General features: G+C 42.7%; 1 protein-coding gene across 1 annotated transcript in view; it reads right to left on the bottom strand.

Moving 5' to 3' along the window:
• Nucleotides 1-5,067: 5,067 nt before the first annotated feature.
• Nucleotides 5,068-14,652, bottom strand: part of CLDN1 (claudin 1) — a 31,020-nt gene continuing 21,435 nt past the window's right edge. Inside the window, exons 2-4 of the mRNA XM_068281206.1 lie at nucleotides 14,285-14,449; nucleotides 12,484-12,568; nucleotides 5,068-8,144 (exon numbers count right to left, since the gene is read on the bottom strand). Coding sequence (XP_068137307.1) covers nucleotides 7,976-8,144; nucleotides 12,484-12,568; nucleotides 14,285-14,449 — 419 coding nt within the window. The 3' untranslated portion in view covers nucleotides 5,068-7,975. The remainder of the gene's footprint in view (nucleotides 8,145-12,483; nucleotides 12,569-14,284; nucleotides 14,450-14,652) is intronic.

Genomic DNA, 14,652 nt, shown 5'->3' with positions numbered 1-14,652 from the left:
ACATAACATTAGCTCCCTTGTGCGATTGGTAAGATGCACTGTCTTTCCCAGGAGAGGAAGTTAGGATGTGTGCTCCTAATCCATTGATAGGTTTGATGCAATGAATGTGTTTGCATGTCTGCACTATGCATGTTACAGGGCCAGAGTTAGGACACCTATGTTTACCTGGGTACTTCTGCGCAGTATAGGTGATTAAGCATAAGAATGCATTCTTCTGTGAACTAAAACCCTGGCTTTTAATTTAGCTGTAGGGATAACAGTTGTGCCTGGATGAGTGAATCTGTGAATGCAATTGTGTGAACATTTGCATGTGAGTGTGCGAAGGGTTAATAGATTTTTGCTGTTTTCTAGCCACACCCCCTTCAGCACCTCCCTTTCCCTAATAATTTATTTAATGTCCTAACTAGAGGCGATGTGCCTGGATATATGTATGTTTATTCTTATCATTGACCCCTGTGGCTAGGGTCCAATTCGGTGCACTCCCCCTTCCCCTGTATGTTTGTCAGCATGCAGACAGCTTATGCTGGTGTATGCGCATTGTGCACATGGACACATAACATTAGCTCCCTTGTGCGATTGGTAAGATGCACTGTCTTTCCCAGGAGAGGAAGTTAGGATGTGTGCTCCTAATCCATTGATAGGTTTGATGCAATGAATGTGTTTGCATGTCTGCACTATGCATGTTACAGGGCCAGAGTTAGGACACCTATGTTTACCTGGGTACTTCTGCGCAGTATAGGTGATTAAGCATAAGAATGCATTCTTCTGTGAACTAAAACCCTGGCTTTTAATTTAGCTGTAGGGATAACAGTTGTGCCTGGATGAGTGAATCTGTGAATGCAATTGTGTGAACATTTGCATGTGAGTGTGCGAAGGGTTAATAGATTTTTGCTGTTTTCTAGCCACACCCCCTTCAGCACCTCCCTTTCCCTAATAATTTATTTAATGTCCTAACTAGAGGCGATGTGCCTGGATATATGTATGTTTATTCTTATCATTGACCCCTGTGGCTAGGGTCCAATTCGGTGCACTCCCCCTTCCCCTGTATGTTTGTCAGCATGCAGACAGCTTATGCTGGTGTATGCGCATTGTGCACATGGACACATAACATTAGCTCCCTTGTGCGATTGGTAAGATGCACTGTCTTTCCCAGGAGAGGAAGTTAGGATGTGTGCTCCTAATCCATTGATAGGTTTGATGCAATGAATGTGTTTGCATGTCTGCACTATGCATGTTACAGGGCCAGAGTTAGGACACCTATGTTTACCTGGGTACTTCTGCGCAGTATAGGTGATTAAGCATAAGAATGCATTCTTCTGTGAACTAAAACCCTGGCTTTTAATTTAGCTGTAGGGATAACAGTTGTGCCTGGATGAGTGAATCTGTGAATGCAATTGTGTGAACATTTGCATGTGAGTGTGCGAAGGGTTAATAGATTTTTGCTGTTTTCTAGCCACACCCCCTTCAGCACCTCCCTTTCCCTAATAATTTATTTAATGTCCTAACTAGAGGCGATGTGCCTGGATATATGTATGTTTATCCTGAGTACAAATACTGGGCACATATACCCCTGGCTACATATACTGGGCACATATACCCCTGGCTACATATACTGGGCACATATACCCCTGGCTACATATACTGGGCACATATATCCCTGGCTACATATACTGGGCACATATACCCCTGGCTACATATACTGGGCACATTTACCCCTGGCTACATATACTGGAGACATATACCCCTGCCTACATATACTGGGGACATATACCCCGACTACATATAATAATAATAATAATTGCAGTATTTGTATAGCGCCTTTCTCCTGTCGGACTCAAAGCGCTTGTGAGGCAGCCACTAGAGCGCACTCAGTAGGCAGTAGCAGTGTTAAGGAGACTTGCCCAAGAAACTCCTTACTGAAATAGGTGCTGGCTTACTGAACAGGCAGAGCCGAGATTTGAACCCAGGTCTCCTGTGTCAGAGGCAGAGCCCTTAACCATTACACTATCCAGCCACTGCTGGGCACATATACTGGGCACATATACCCCTGGCTACATATACTGGGCACATATACCCATGGCTACATATACTGGGCACATATACCCCTGGCTACATATACTGGGCACATACTGTATACTCCTAGCCACCTGTTCTGGGGACATCTCTACCCCTGGCTACCTGTTCTGGGGACATCTATACCGCTGGCCACCTATTCTGGGGACACCTACAGACCTGGGGCTACCTAATTTTGGGGAACCACTGCAGTCAGATTAAGTGTATTTTGGGGAACTACTGCCAGATTATATGTATGTTGGGGGGATCGCTGCTGCCAGATTACATCAAGCATATGCAGATCAGGTGTTTCCATGGGCGGCAGCAGGGGGTGCTTTGGGGTGTTGAAGCACCCCCAAAAATAGGCAAAGCACCCCTTAGCAACGCTGTGTGACTGCTCGCCGCCCCGCTCTCTGTCCTACTCTTTGTCCTTGCTCTGTCTGTAGTGCCACAAGAAAATGGCTGCCGATGTCCACAAATGCGGACATTGTCGGCCATTTTCTTGTAGCTATCTACAGAGGGAGAGGAGGTGGGGAGAAGCACAGAAGATGCCTGTCACGCTCACGCAGGAGAGGAGGTGGTGGGAACAGGCATAAAGGTAGCAGCCACCAGCTCAAAAGGATACACGGGCGTTACATGGGAGTGGAGGGGGAGCAGGCTGGGGCAGCTACATTACCTACACATGGGGCAGCTATACTACTTACACTGGGGGAGCTACATTACCTACGCTGGGGCAGCTATACTACCTACGCTGGGGCAGCTATACTACCTACGCTGGGGCAACTATACTACCTACGCTGGAGCAACTATACTACCTACGCTGGGGCAGCTATACTACCTACGCTGGGGCAGCTATACTACTTACGCTGGAGCAGCTATACTACCTATGCTGGGGCAGCTATACTACCTATGCTGGAGCAGCTATACTACCTACGCTGGGGCAGCTATACTACCTCCGCTGGGGCAACTATACTACCTACGCTGGGGCAGCTATACTACCTATGCTGGGGCAGCTATACTACCTATGCTGGGGCATCTACACTACTCATGCTGGAGCAGCTATACTACCTACACTGGGGCAGCGATACTACCTATGCTGGGGCAGCTATACTACCAATGTTGGGGCAGCTATACTACCTACGCTGTCACTGGGGCAGCTATACTACCTATGCTGGGGCAGCTATACTACCTACGCTGGGGCACCTATTCTACCTATGCTGGGGCATTTACACTACCCATGCTGGAGCAGCTATACTACCTACACTGGGGCAGCCATACTACCTATGCTGGGGCAGCTATACTACCTATGCTGGGGCAGCTATACTACCCATACTGGGGCAGCTATACTGGGGCAACTATACTACCTATACTGGGGCAGCTATACTACCTATACTGGGGCAACTTTATTACCTATACACGCCCACTTTCCAGTGCATAGACATGGCCCTTTTGGTCACGCCCCTGTTTTGGGACATGCCCCCTGTTTTTTTTTTTCGATCGGCACGCTTCGTGCACTGCAAGTTCAAAGTACCACTACAAAAGATCCAACACCTGCAAAGAACCCCCTAAATAAAAATCCTGGAGCCACCCTTGGTTGTTTCTAAAATTATTGTCTGATCTGACAAGATTAGCTGCATGCTTGTTTTTGGTGTACTTAGACACTATTGCAGCCAAATAGACCAGCAGGGCTGCCAGGCAACTGTTTTGTTTTAAAGGAAATACATATGGCACACTCCATATCCCTCTCATTTCAGTTGTTCTTTAAAACCTTTTGTAATTCACCTAGGATGTCCTAATTCTGGCATTCACTCTGTCTAGAAGACTTTTTCATGAATGCAGGGCAGGTTTACTTGATCACATAAAAGCCATTACCAAAAAGAGCAGCCAGCATGACTTATCAGAAGGGTGAGGAGTTTGTAAACAGAAGAAAGAGTTTACCAGAGAAGATGAGAAGAGTTGTAAATATGATCATGCTTACATTGAATTTCCAAAAAGTTTTCATCTGGGTGGATTAGGAAGCTGAAAATGTTTACAAAATATGGAACAGAAAAAAATACTTCTTTTTCAGGATATAGTAGCGAAATCAGAAACCTGAATCCACTATACAGGATCCTTTTAATATCATTTTGTCAAACTGACTGTTTTAATGCTTACTCTGTTGCTACTGACTATTGTTTTTTTATGTATTCATTTTTTAAAGGTTGAAAGCTTAATCAGTACTAGGGTTGTTCAATGAAATGCCATTTTTTTCCGAGTTGATGCAAATGTATGTACATTTTTACACCCTCGCCGTGGGTGCAATGTGCAGTTTAGCCTAGAAACTGCCCTGGTCATATGTCTGTGTATGTATCGTGTCGTGTAGTCCTAGTCTAGGGCCAATTTTACGTGGGAGCCTATTAACTTATCTGTATGTTTTTGCGATATGGGAGGAAACCAAAAATACCCAGAGGAAACCCACACAGACATGGATCTTGTCTGTGCAGATAATGCCCTGGCTAAGATTCGAACCAAGGATCCAGCACTGCAAGGTGAGAGTGCTAATCACTATGCCACCGTGCTGCCCCACAGTGCTACCTACTCTTGCCTTGCATCCCTGGAGTTCTAGACTTGATCCCTGGCAGGGAGGGACTCTATATGCATATAGTTTGTATGTCCCCCCGTGACCTTAATGGAGGGAAAAGTTAGATAGGTTCCTCGGTAGGGGCTAAGTTCTTCCTACATCCTCCTCCTGTCCACCACGTCTCCACCACGTCTGAAATCCCTGGCCACACTCCCGTATGTAAAGAAGTATGGCTGCACTACGCAGACACAGTAGCATGGAGTTTGGGGAAGTCCCAGCACTGGAACAGCAAGGTGGAGAGGGACGGGGAAATCTCTGGATTATCCAGAGTTTTATCTCTACTGAGGTATCTAATTTGGGGTCTTTTTTCCCTACAGGTACACTTTAATGTAATTATATGTTCGGGCTATTTTAATAGATGAAAAAGATCACAGCACAAAAAATGGACACAGTCATTTTTATTATTGTATAAAAATTATTTATTGAAAAAAGGTTAACATTATAACAATTGTGACATCTGCTATAATGACAAATATCAAATGAAAAACACAGTTTGAAATGAAATATCTTGAAAATGACAGCCTTGTTAATAGGCTGGTATATATCAAGTGTATACCAAAATCCCTAAACTCTATACCGTAAGTCTCCTAAATATACATTCTAACAAACAAAACAGAACTCAAATATATTCATATAGCAATCAGAAAATACAGTATACACTGAAATGATGTGCTGGAGCGGCAATGATATGGTTGAAATGATTCCCTTTTTTAATTAACAAGGCAATGGAACATGCATTTTCTTTCCTTTTTTTGTCTTTTTACTGTAACAATACCCAATTTCAATGCACCAGACATATATTAGAAATGCAGCGATGTACAATATCCCATCATATTTTTAATAACATGACTTTTAAATGGCTACTGCAACTTGGTAAAGGTTTAATGATTAAAATGCAGCTTATTGGCATATGGGGAGCTACTAGTGACATTTTTTTTCATATCTGACATTGTCAGCTCTAATAGCTTGGAATATCATCAAGAACTTTCAAATAATCTCTAAAATCAAATTATAGAGGCCAAACTCTGCTTTGTAAACCTTCAAACACTCCAGACAGCAATGTCAGTCTTATATCTTCCCTACAAAATGCAGGCAAGGACAGGTCTCTTGATGTTATGCTGGGTAAATTATTGGTGTACCAGACACAGATTCAGGATGCCCTTGAATATTAAAAAAAAAAAAAAACTTAGAAAATTATTTTCCCTGCTGCCCAGTAGTGGTTAATTTAGTTTCTTTGTGCTTTATGACATGTCAAAGAGATTTCCTTATGGCTGGTAATTGCTTATTCTACAGCGATGTTGGACAGTCTTGCTTGTCATTCAAAACATTTTTACTCTACAGAACAAACCTTTTGGCATTAAAACCTGTTTTATTATGCGCAGAATGGGTAAGAGATAGGAGCTTGGCTAGATCTTGATGCTGTGTATATCTCTACTTTGGAAAGTTCCCTAAAGTGTACTTAAATTTAAAATAAACCGATGAAATAAAATACGAGTTTTCATAGAACTACCGTAATACAAAAATAAGACATTCATGGAGTCCCATGTGTCTTATTTTGGTTTCAAGGGCTAAAATTCTAGGTTTAAAGATTGAATTGCCTCCCTGGCATAACTTTGTTCTTAATATTTATTCAGCTCCTAGAGTAATGGAGAAAGGTTGAACTTTTTAATTTTTATCCTACTATTGACATGTTTGGACAGTCTAATGTACATTTCATGACTTCTAATTAGTTATTAATGAAAATTATGCTTCACCCAACTGCAGAGTAGCTGAGATTTACAGTCCTGGTTTATTGCCTCTTACAGAAACTGAAATCATGCTTGTCACTTTAAATACACTTTAACATCCTGTTTCCAGTCACACCAGTGACATGGAGAGAAAGTGAAGGAAAATCACCACAGATGGAAACTAGTTAGGTTAAAACTTTACAGACAAGAGTTCTGACTTACCCAACATAGCTGAAAAAAAGTTTTTTTGCAGCAGTTAGCATCCTCATTTGGAATAATTTACCTCCCTGCCTCACTCTTTTTGACTTCACCCCTTACCAGGGAAGGAAGTGATGAGAAGTATTCCCAAACACAGACAGCAATGATAATCTGGCACAGGTTCTAACCTTCAAACCTCTAACTCTAATGGTTTCTAGAACAACAACAAAAAGGTTTAGGCTGTAATCCAGTTATATTTCGCTAATATAGGAGTGCCCAGCAGACAACAGGAAGGCCTCTACTCTCTTTCATACTTTTCTTGTGTGGCATTAATCCATGCCATAGCCTGCTATGTCAGTCCATCTGGGTGAACATTGCTGGAAGAATAGGGGGGGGGGGGGTTAAAGCAAGCCCTGCCCTCTTCATGTGGGGGTTATTTACACATAAACATAAAAGATATTTTGCTGAGTCCATCATATAGAATCTATAGTAGGAGTAGTGGAAGAGTAAGGTCATAACACAGGTCTTGCGAACAGCAGCATTCCAATAATAGTTGTGGACATTTCATAATAAGCTATTTGATTTCACCACAGCTACCATGAAGGCTGTACAGGACCTTTTCTGTTAATCATGGTACTTTTAAAAAATACTAGAAATACTGGTCAGCATCTGCTGGTAGCAGGGAATGTTTGGGGAGAGGCCATATTGAATATAACGCCCTTAATGTGACATCATTATGAAAATTGAGGTGCTTTTCTTGCTTCCATTTCACAAGATCATTCACAATTCATTGAGGGCAGAACATCCTATTGCAATACATCTAAACCTCAGCCTCCAGTCTGAATTCACACAGCTAAAAAAAATTCCTCCTATTGTGGTTCTCTGGCACCATTTCAGGATATTATGCAGGAAATTTACATGGCATTTCATTTAGTGATATAAATAGTGACATAACTGCATTTAGCTCTGAAGAACGATCTGCCCGTCTATTAATTTCTTAATATGCAACAGAGCCTCTGAGATTCCGATATGTAAAAACTGCTTAATACTTATAAATGTGTGTCTTGTGGCAGCAATTATTGCCTATTATTTTTCATGTGATTAATGTAAAAATGTAATTAAAACTTTTAGTTAGATTTACATAATTATTTCATGAATTGTGATTGGAGGGCCTCTTAACGTGTAAGCATCATGAGCACTATATGCTATATACAGTAGTATGTACAGCTGCCTTGCACCTGCAGGAGCATACATTTGGATCGGTTGATTGGTCTGATAAAATACAGCCCTTTGGAGGATTGGGATTATTTTCATAGTGGTGAAGGCATTGTGGAATGACAAGTCCAGGGTGAAGGGCTCAGTATTCTCCGCTCATGAATTACACGTAGTCTTTTCCGGAGGGAGGAGCACTTGCATTCTTGTTGTAGGTTCTGGGAGGTGGATAGGAGGTTTCCCTTCTGGGGCAATTGCAGCACAGCAAGGCCCCTCCCAAGATTGCCAGTGCAGCACCTGCCCAGCCAATAAACAAAGCCGGACCAAACTCATATCTAGAAAGAAGAAAACATATCAATGAAACACGCAATCATGTAGCAAAAGATTCTAAGTACAATGCATGGGTTACCACCCTTTATTATTTACAAGTGATTTGTACTGTTTTCAAGTGAGAGGGATATGGAGGTTGCCATATTTATTATTTCCTTTTACACAGCATCCTGCCGATATTTCACGCATCAGTAGTGTCTGAATCACACAGCTGAAACAAGTATGCGGCTTATCTAGTCAGACTTCAGTCAGAAACATCTGATTTGCATGCTTGTTCAGGGTCCATAGAGAAAAGTATTAGGCAGAGGATCAGCATAACAGCCAGGCACTTTGCATTGTTAAAAGCAAAATAAATAAGGCAGCCTCCATATCCATTTCACTTCAGGTATCCTCTTTAAAATTGTTTCTCATATGCTTTTCCATAGCTGTGTTTCAGTGCCAGGGCATTGTCAACATTGATCATTTAATAAAGATTTTAAGGCTACAGCAAAAACTAAGGCAATATTTCAAGATATTTGCCCACTGAAAACACAGTGTAACATTCTTGTGTTTTCTCAAGGAACCAAGAGAAAAGTCAATGTGGTTTTCCTGACCCTGTACTATTGTTACAGTGTTCCTAAAGTGACATGTGACAGGATGAGATTAACATATGTATGTACAGTCCCGGTCCTACATATAAGACGGCTATGAACCCCTTTCTCATTGTAAGGATTAAAAAATCATAGTTCTACAATGATTGTGTTTGAGATTGAGAAGTGCCCCTTTGTTAGCGTCTGCAACTTAAAGAGGAAATCCAGTGAAAATAATGTAATAAAAAAAGTGCTTAATTTTTACAATAATTATGTATAAATAATTTAGTCAGTGTTTGCTCATTGTAAAATCTTTCCTCTCCCCGATTTACATTCTGACATTTATTACATGGTGACATTTTTACTGTGGGCAGGTTATGTAGCTGCTGCTAGCTGTTTTGGCTGTTAGAGACAGCTGTAAACAGCTAATTCCTGTCTGTGAACCTTGTTACATTGTAACAAACTGCCAAAAGTACCGTGGTCCCAGAGCTTCTTGTGGGAGGGGTTTCAGCACAAAATCAGTCATACAGCGCCCCCTGATGGTCTGTTTGTGAAAAGCAATATATTTCTCATGTAAAAAGGGGTATCAGCTACTGATTGGGATAAAGTTCAATTCTTGGTTGGATATTCTCTTTAAGAATTCAGGGCTTTATATTACATTTTCTATGCAGTCAAACTGTGGTGTAACTCTCATTGATAACTACTAGGGATGTAAAACTCTGTGTGGCTGAGAAAAACACATATGAGTACAGGGAACAGATAACTAGTACAATAGTTAAATTTTTTTTGTCTGTATCTGAGAAAGTCAAAACTTGAAAAGGTAGATGTTAAGCTTTAAATACAAAATAGACTTGACCTGACTTGGAGAAAATACTGTAACTCAGCTCAAACTGCTATACATTTTTTACCAGGAAGTCTACCAGCGCACACCCGGATCCACCAAAGGTGTAGTAATGCAAAGCAGAAAGAAAAGATGACTGGTTCTCCATCTCCACCTGGATTTCAAGCAATAGTAGCTAATATATTTATTGTACCATAGTTCACAAAGACACACAACGTTTCGCCCAACAGGCCTTTATCAACTTGAAGTTATTAAAGGCTAGGGATGCTCATTCCGATTCCGCGGAATGGAAATTCCGCATTTCCGTTCGGAAACCACATTTTCGCATTGGAATGCGGTACACGGAAATTAGCGTGCGGAATTCGTAATGAGTCGAAAATCGTAGAAATTTCGACTATACCGATAATCGGTAATTTTAAGCCAATGAGAAGACTCAGGATAAATCAGCCAAAAAGAGATTGAGGATTTGTTGTGCGATAAGCGGTAGCGGAAATTTCTGCGGAAATCCGCCATACTAGTCGGTAATTTTAAGCCAATCAGAAGACTCGGAATGAATAAGCCGATCAGAGAATGAGGATTTGTAGTGCAGTAAGCGGTAGGTAGAATTTTCCATGAAAAATGGAAATCCACGGAAATCAGAACACTGTAATACTGCTAAATACCGTCGGAATACAGCGGTAGCGGAAATCTGCATTGGTGGAATGCGGAATTTCCGCAGAATCGGAAATCAGCAATTCCGACCATCCCTAATAGAGGCCTGTCGGCCAAAACGTGTGTTTTTGTGAACTATGGTACAATAAATATAGCTACTATTGCTTTAAATCCAGGTGAAGACCCAGTCATCTTTTCTTTCTGCTGACTTAAACTTGGGTCAGCAAGCACCCAGGTTACTTTTCATTAAAGCACACACAAACACACACACACACAATCACCCCTACACTCTTCCTGTTCATTGCTAACTGAACTGTAAATCAAGATAATACTCCAGGATCCACCAGAAATCTGCTAGTAATGACCTCAAAATTTCCTATAGTAGTAATTTCACTGTGAAATTCAGTGGCGTAGCTAAGAAGCTGTGGGCCCCGATGCAAGTTTTACAATGGGGCCCCCCAGGCACTCTACACATAACAATTGATACGGCGCACCAAAACCTGACAATGGCAACTACAGTGTCAGAGGTGCAAGAAGGGGATGGGGAAGAGCTTGTTAATGTTTACCACTACTCAATGTATATATAGAAGTGATTATTATGAGCACAGGACCAATAGAGAGCTAATACTGTAGTTGAGGAAGGGCCCTTTGGGGCCCCTCTGGCCCAAGGGCCCCGATGCGGTCGCTACCGCTGCACCCCCTATTGCTACGCCCCTGGTGAAATTCTGAACTATGCTGCAAAATCATGATACAGAATTTCAGACTGTTGCAAAATGAATTTTGCATGTAAATTGTGATTTGTAATTTCGTAATGAGGCTTAATTTTGCAAAAATATTTCTCATGCTCTTAGATTTTAATGCATTTATGAGAAAATGTGTTTTCTTACATGCAGAATGTTTTTTTTATCATACCTCATAGATAAAAAAAAAATGCATCATAGACTCGTAGGACATTTTTCAATTCACTTTATCTCCTAAGTTTTCTACTAGGAGATCATTTTTCATCTTTTGTTTAAAATAACTTTTCAGCAGTATTTTTTTTGTGTGCCTTCTGGTGGCTTAAAAGGCATCTTATTGAGAAGGTGTGTGGAATTGAATTGAATAAGGCCCGGTTCACACTTGCGGTTGTCTGCCAAACGGACCGGATGACCTGACCGGATCCGGACCGGATCCGGATCGGAACCGTACGGTTCTGATCCGGATCCGATCCGGATCCGGTCAGGTTGCATCAGGTGTTCATCAGGATGCGATCCGGATCCGTTTGGCAAAAGTTAAGTACAAACCAAATAAAATGTTGGGGTCTGGGAGGTCAGCAGAAGGGGGACCTGTGGAATCAGGCCCTCTGCTGTTTAGCACTCACCTCCACCTCCGACATGCTGCCAACATCTCCAGCTCGTGTAAAGTCACTGCTGCTCCACTCCAAAATGCTTGCCCATGTGTCCCCATCCAAAATCGCCGCAACAATCCGCATAGGAAGTGGGGTAGAACATCCGGATTTTTAGCCAGTGTGTTGTGCGCTCTCCGGTTCTCATTGCTTTGTATTGGCCGGATGGTGCAGTCCGGCTCCGCCCCGGATACGGCTGCCGGAGGAGCCGGACCCAAAAATAGCGCATGTTGGAACGGACGCCGGAGTCCGGATCCGGCCCGGATCCGGTCCGGCTCCGGTCCGGCAGAACGGACGCATGTGAACGGACGCATAGGCTTTCATTGCCATGCCGTGCGTCCGTTCCGTCCGTTCTGCAAGCGGTCCGGCTCCGGCACGGCGATTCCGGACGGCCACCGCTAATGTGAACCGGGCCTAAGGGCCATAGACTTAATTGCATTTACCTCCCAAAAGTCAAAATTCCAACACTAAAATCTGTTTCAATTTCACATCTGGAACAAACATGCTGCCAGTGGAGACAGAATGGAGTTTCTAACACCTGATTTATATACAAGCTACAGTATGGAGATAAGTAGCAGTGTTAAAAGACACCTATCAATGGCTCCGTCTATATTTCTCTGAGTTCAAGTTTCCTTAATGGCACAATCATGTATGTTCTAGTTACATATGGACCAGTGTATAAGTGGCAGGAAGTAAACATATCATTTAGTAAAAAAAAAAAAAAAAAAAAAAAAAATCAGCTAGTTTTAGTCTTGGAGTATAGCACGAAGTCTTAATTTATCATTGATTTCAGTCCCAAACCAGCAGTGTTTATCAACTAGATTTTGTTTTGATACGTTGAATACACTATTTGTGCATATAAATTAAAAAGTAATTGAAACCAAACGTAATGTACTTACTTAGAGTTGCTTGGGGTAAATACATTGTAGAAATCCTTGGCAATTTGGTTTCCATACCAGGCTGTTGCAATAAGAACACATAGACCTAGAAAGAAATATTCCATAAAATTATTAGAATAAGTGCATTACATTATATCTGAGACAAGCTACATGTTTCAAATAGCTGCTGTTTTTTTAAGAGGAAACACGAAAAGTATGACATAAATAATGTGGTCCTGTTTGTAAACTGACAAAGCTATAAAATATGGATACAAAATATAGATTACAATGAGGCCCCTTGTTATGTGGGAGATGGTATGTTACTTTATTGTGTTACATTATCCTGTTAGTAGATAAATGCATTCTGTAGATGTACAATATATTAGATTTGTGAGTCTTGACTAGGGATAGTCGGATATGCCGATTTCGTATTCCGCCGAATTTCCGATTTCAGCCAATGGCAATTACCAATTCTACGGATTTTCATTTGCAATTAGTCTTTTTCTTGGTCATTTTTTGCATCCTCTGATACTTCCGACTCTCTGATTGGTCCAATGCTTCCGAGTTCTGTGATTGAGCTACAATTACCACGTTGCGGTAATGCGGTATTTCCGAAGAAATCCGTTTTCCATTTTCCGATCAGAAATGCCCATTTCCGATTGTAAATTCGGAAATATCAGTTCCGCAAAATCTAAATGAGAATCTCTAGTCTTGACAACTCTTCACCAAGTAGCACTGCTAAGTATATATCTTCATGCTTAATTCTTCTTCTGGGATTATAACTATGGTTTCTTATTATGTCATGCTGATTAGTGATGGGCAAACATCCAGATGTTCGGGTTCGGGGGGGTTCGGCCGAACATGCCCCCGATATTCGGCATGTTCGGGCCGAACCCCGAACCCAACCCGTACATGTCCCTTTGGGGCCCCTATAGGGTCCCAGCATAAAGGGAGAGCATGCCCTGAGCGCGGGGGGGGGGGGGGGGGTCGGAAATGCCCCCCAGCCCCTCCCCGCTAAGCTCTCCCTTCTGCTGGACCCTATAAAATTAAATAGAAGTCCCCCAAAGTACCTGTAGCAGGCTGGCAGGAAGAGGACAGGAAGCGGGCAGCCGGAGAGCATAGGCGCTAGTACCATCTGGTACTTCCGCCCTCTCTCTGATGCACTTCCTGTTTACATTTGTAAGTCGCGTCAAGAGAGAGCAGAAGTACCGCGATGACGTGTACGAGGGTACGCGTCATCTACATGATGACACGTACCCTCGTACGCGTCATCGCGGTACTTCTGTTCTCTCTTGACGCGACTTACAAATGTAAACAGGAAGTGCGTCAGAGAGAGGGCGGAAGTACCAGATGGTACTAGCGCCTGTGATCGCCGGCTGCCCGCTTCCTGTCCTCTTCCTGCCAGCCTGCTACAGGTACTTTGGGGGAATTCTATTTAATTTTATAGGGTCCAGCAGAAGGGAGAGCTTAGCGGGGAGGGGTGGGGGGTATTTCCGACCCCCCCCCCCCCCCCCCGCGCTCGGGGCATGCTCTCCCTTTATGCTGGGACTCTATAGGGGGCTTTGTTCGGCCGAACACAGAAGGCCTGATCGGGTTCGGGCAACGTGCCCGAGCACCCTCCCGAACACCATGAGGTGTTCGAGGGGTGCCGAACCGAACCCGAACAGGCCAAAATCCGGGCGAACCCGAACAGTGGCGAACACTGTTCGCCCATCACGAATGCTGATGTGCCACTTCACTGGCATTGCTGTAAATTCTAAAATATAGATTTTGGAAATTCTGACCATAACGACTAACCATGTCTCAAAGTAATTCTGCTTACCGCCAATAATGAAGAGGATTCCACCAACAACTCCAACTTTGGCTTTCTTCACCTCATCATCTTGAAGGCAAGTTAAACATTTCATTCCCACTGCAGAAATGCAAGCTGCGAAGAACCCCACAAGAATGCCAACAATCATCAATGCCCGTGTGGCCTGCATAGTGCCTAGGGAAAGAAAACAATAATGTTCAAATTAAATTGTATTTGTACACATTCTAAAAAGTAAACTTGTCACTGGGTTAAGAGCAGCACTCATCAATAGGAAGGTCAGATAGCGTGCCTTAGCTGACAGCCCTCCACACCACCGGAGCCGTTACTTGCAGCAATCCACTTCAGCAGGCACCACCAATAATAAACGTAATAGCTTT

This window comes from Hyperolius riggenbachi, chromosome 4 (genome assembly GCF_040937935.1).
Source record: "Hyperolius riggenbachi isolate aHypRig1 chromosome 4, aHypRig1.pri, whole genome shotgun sequence".
Lineage (NCBI taxonomy): Eukaryota > Metazoa > Chordata > Amphibia > Anura > Hyperoliidae > Hyperolius > Hyperolius riggenbachi.
Note: the sequence above shows the minus strand (reverse complement) of the source record. Positions and strands in the feature narration are given on the sequence as shown.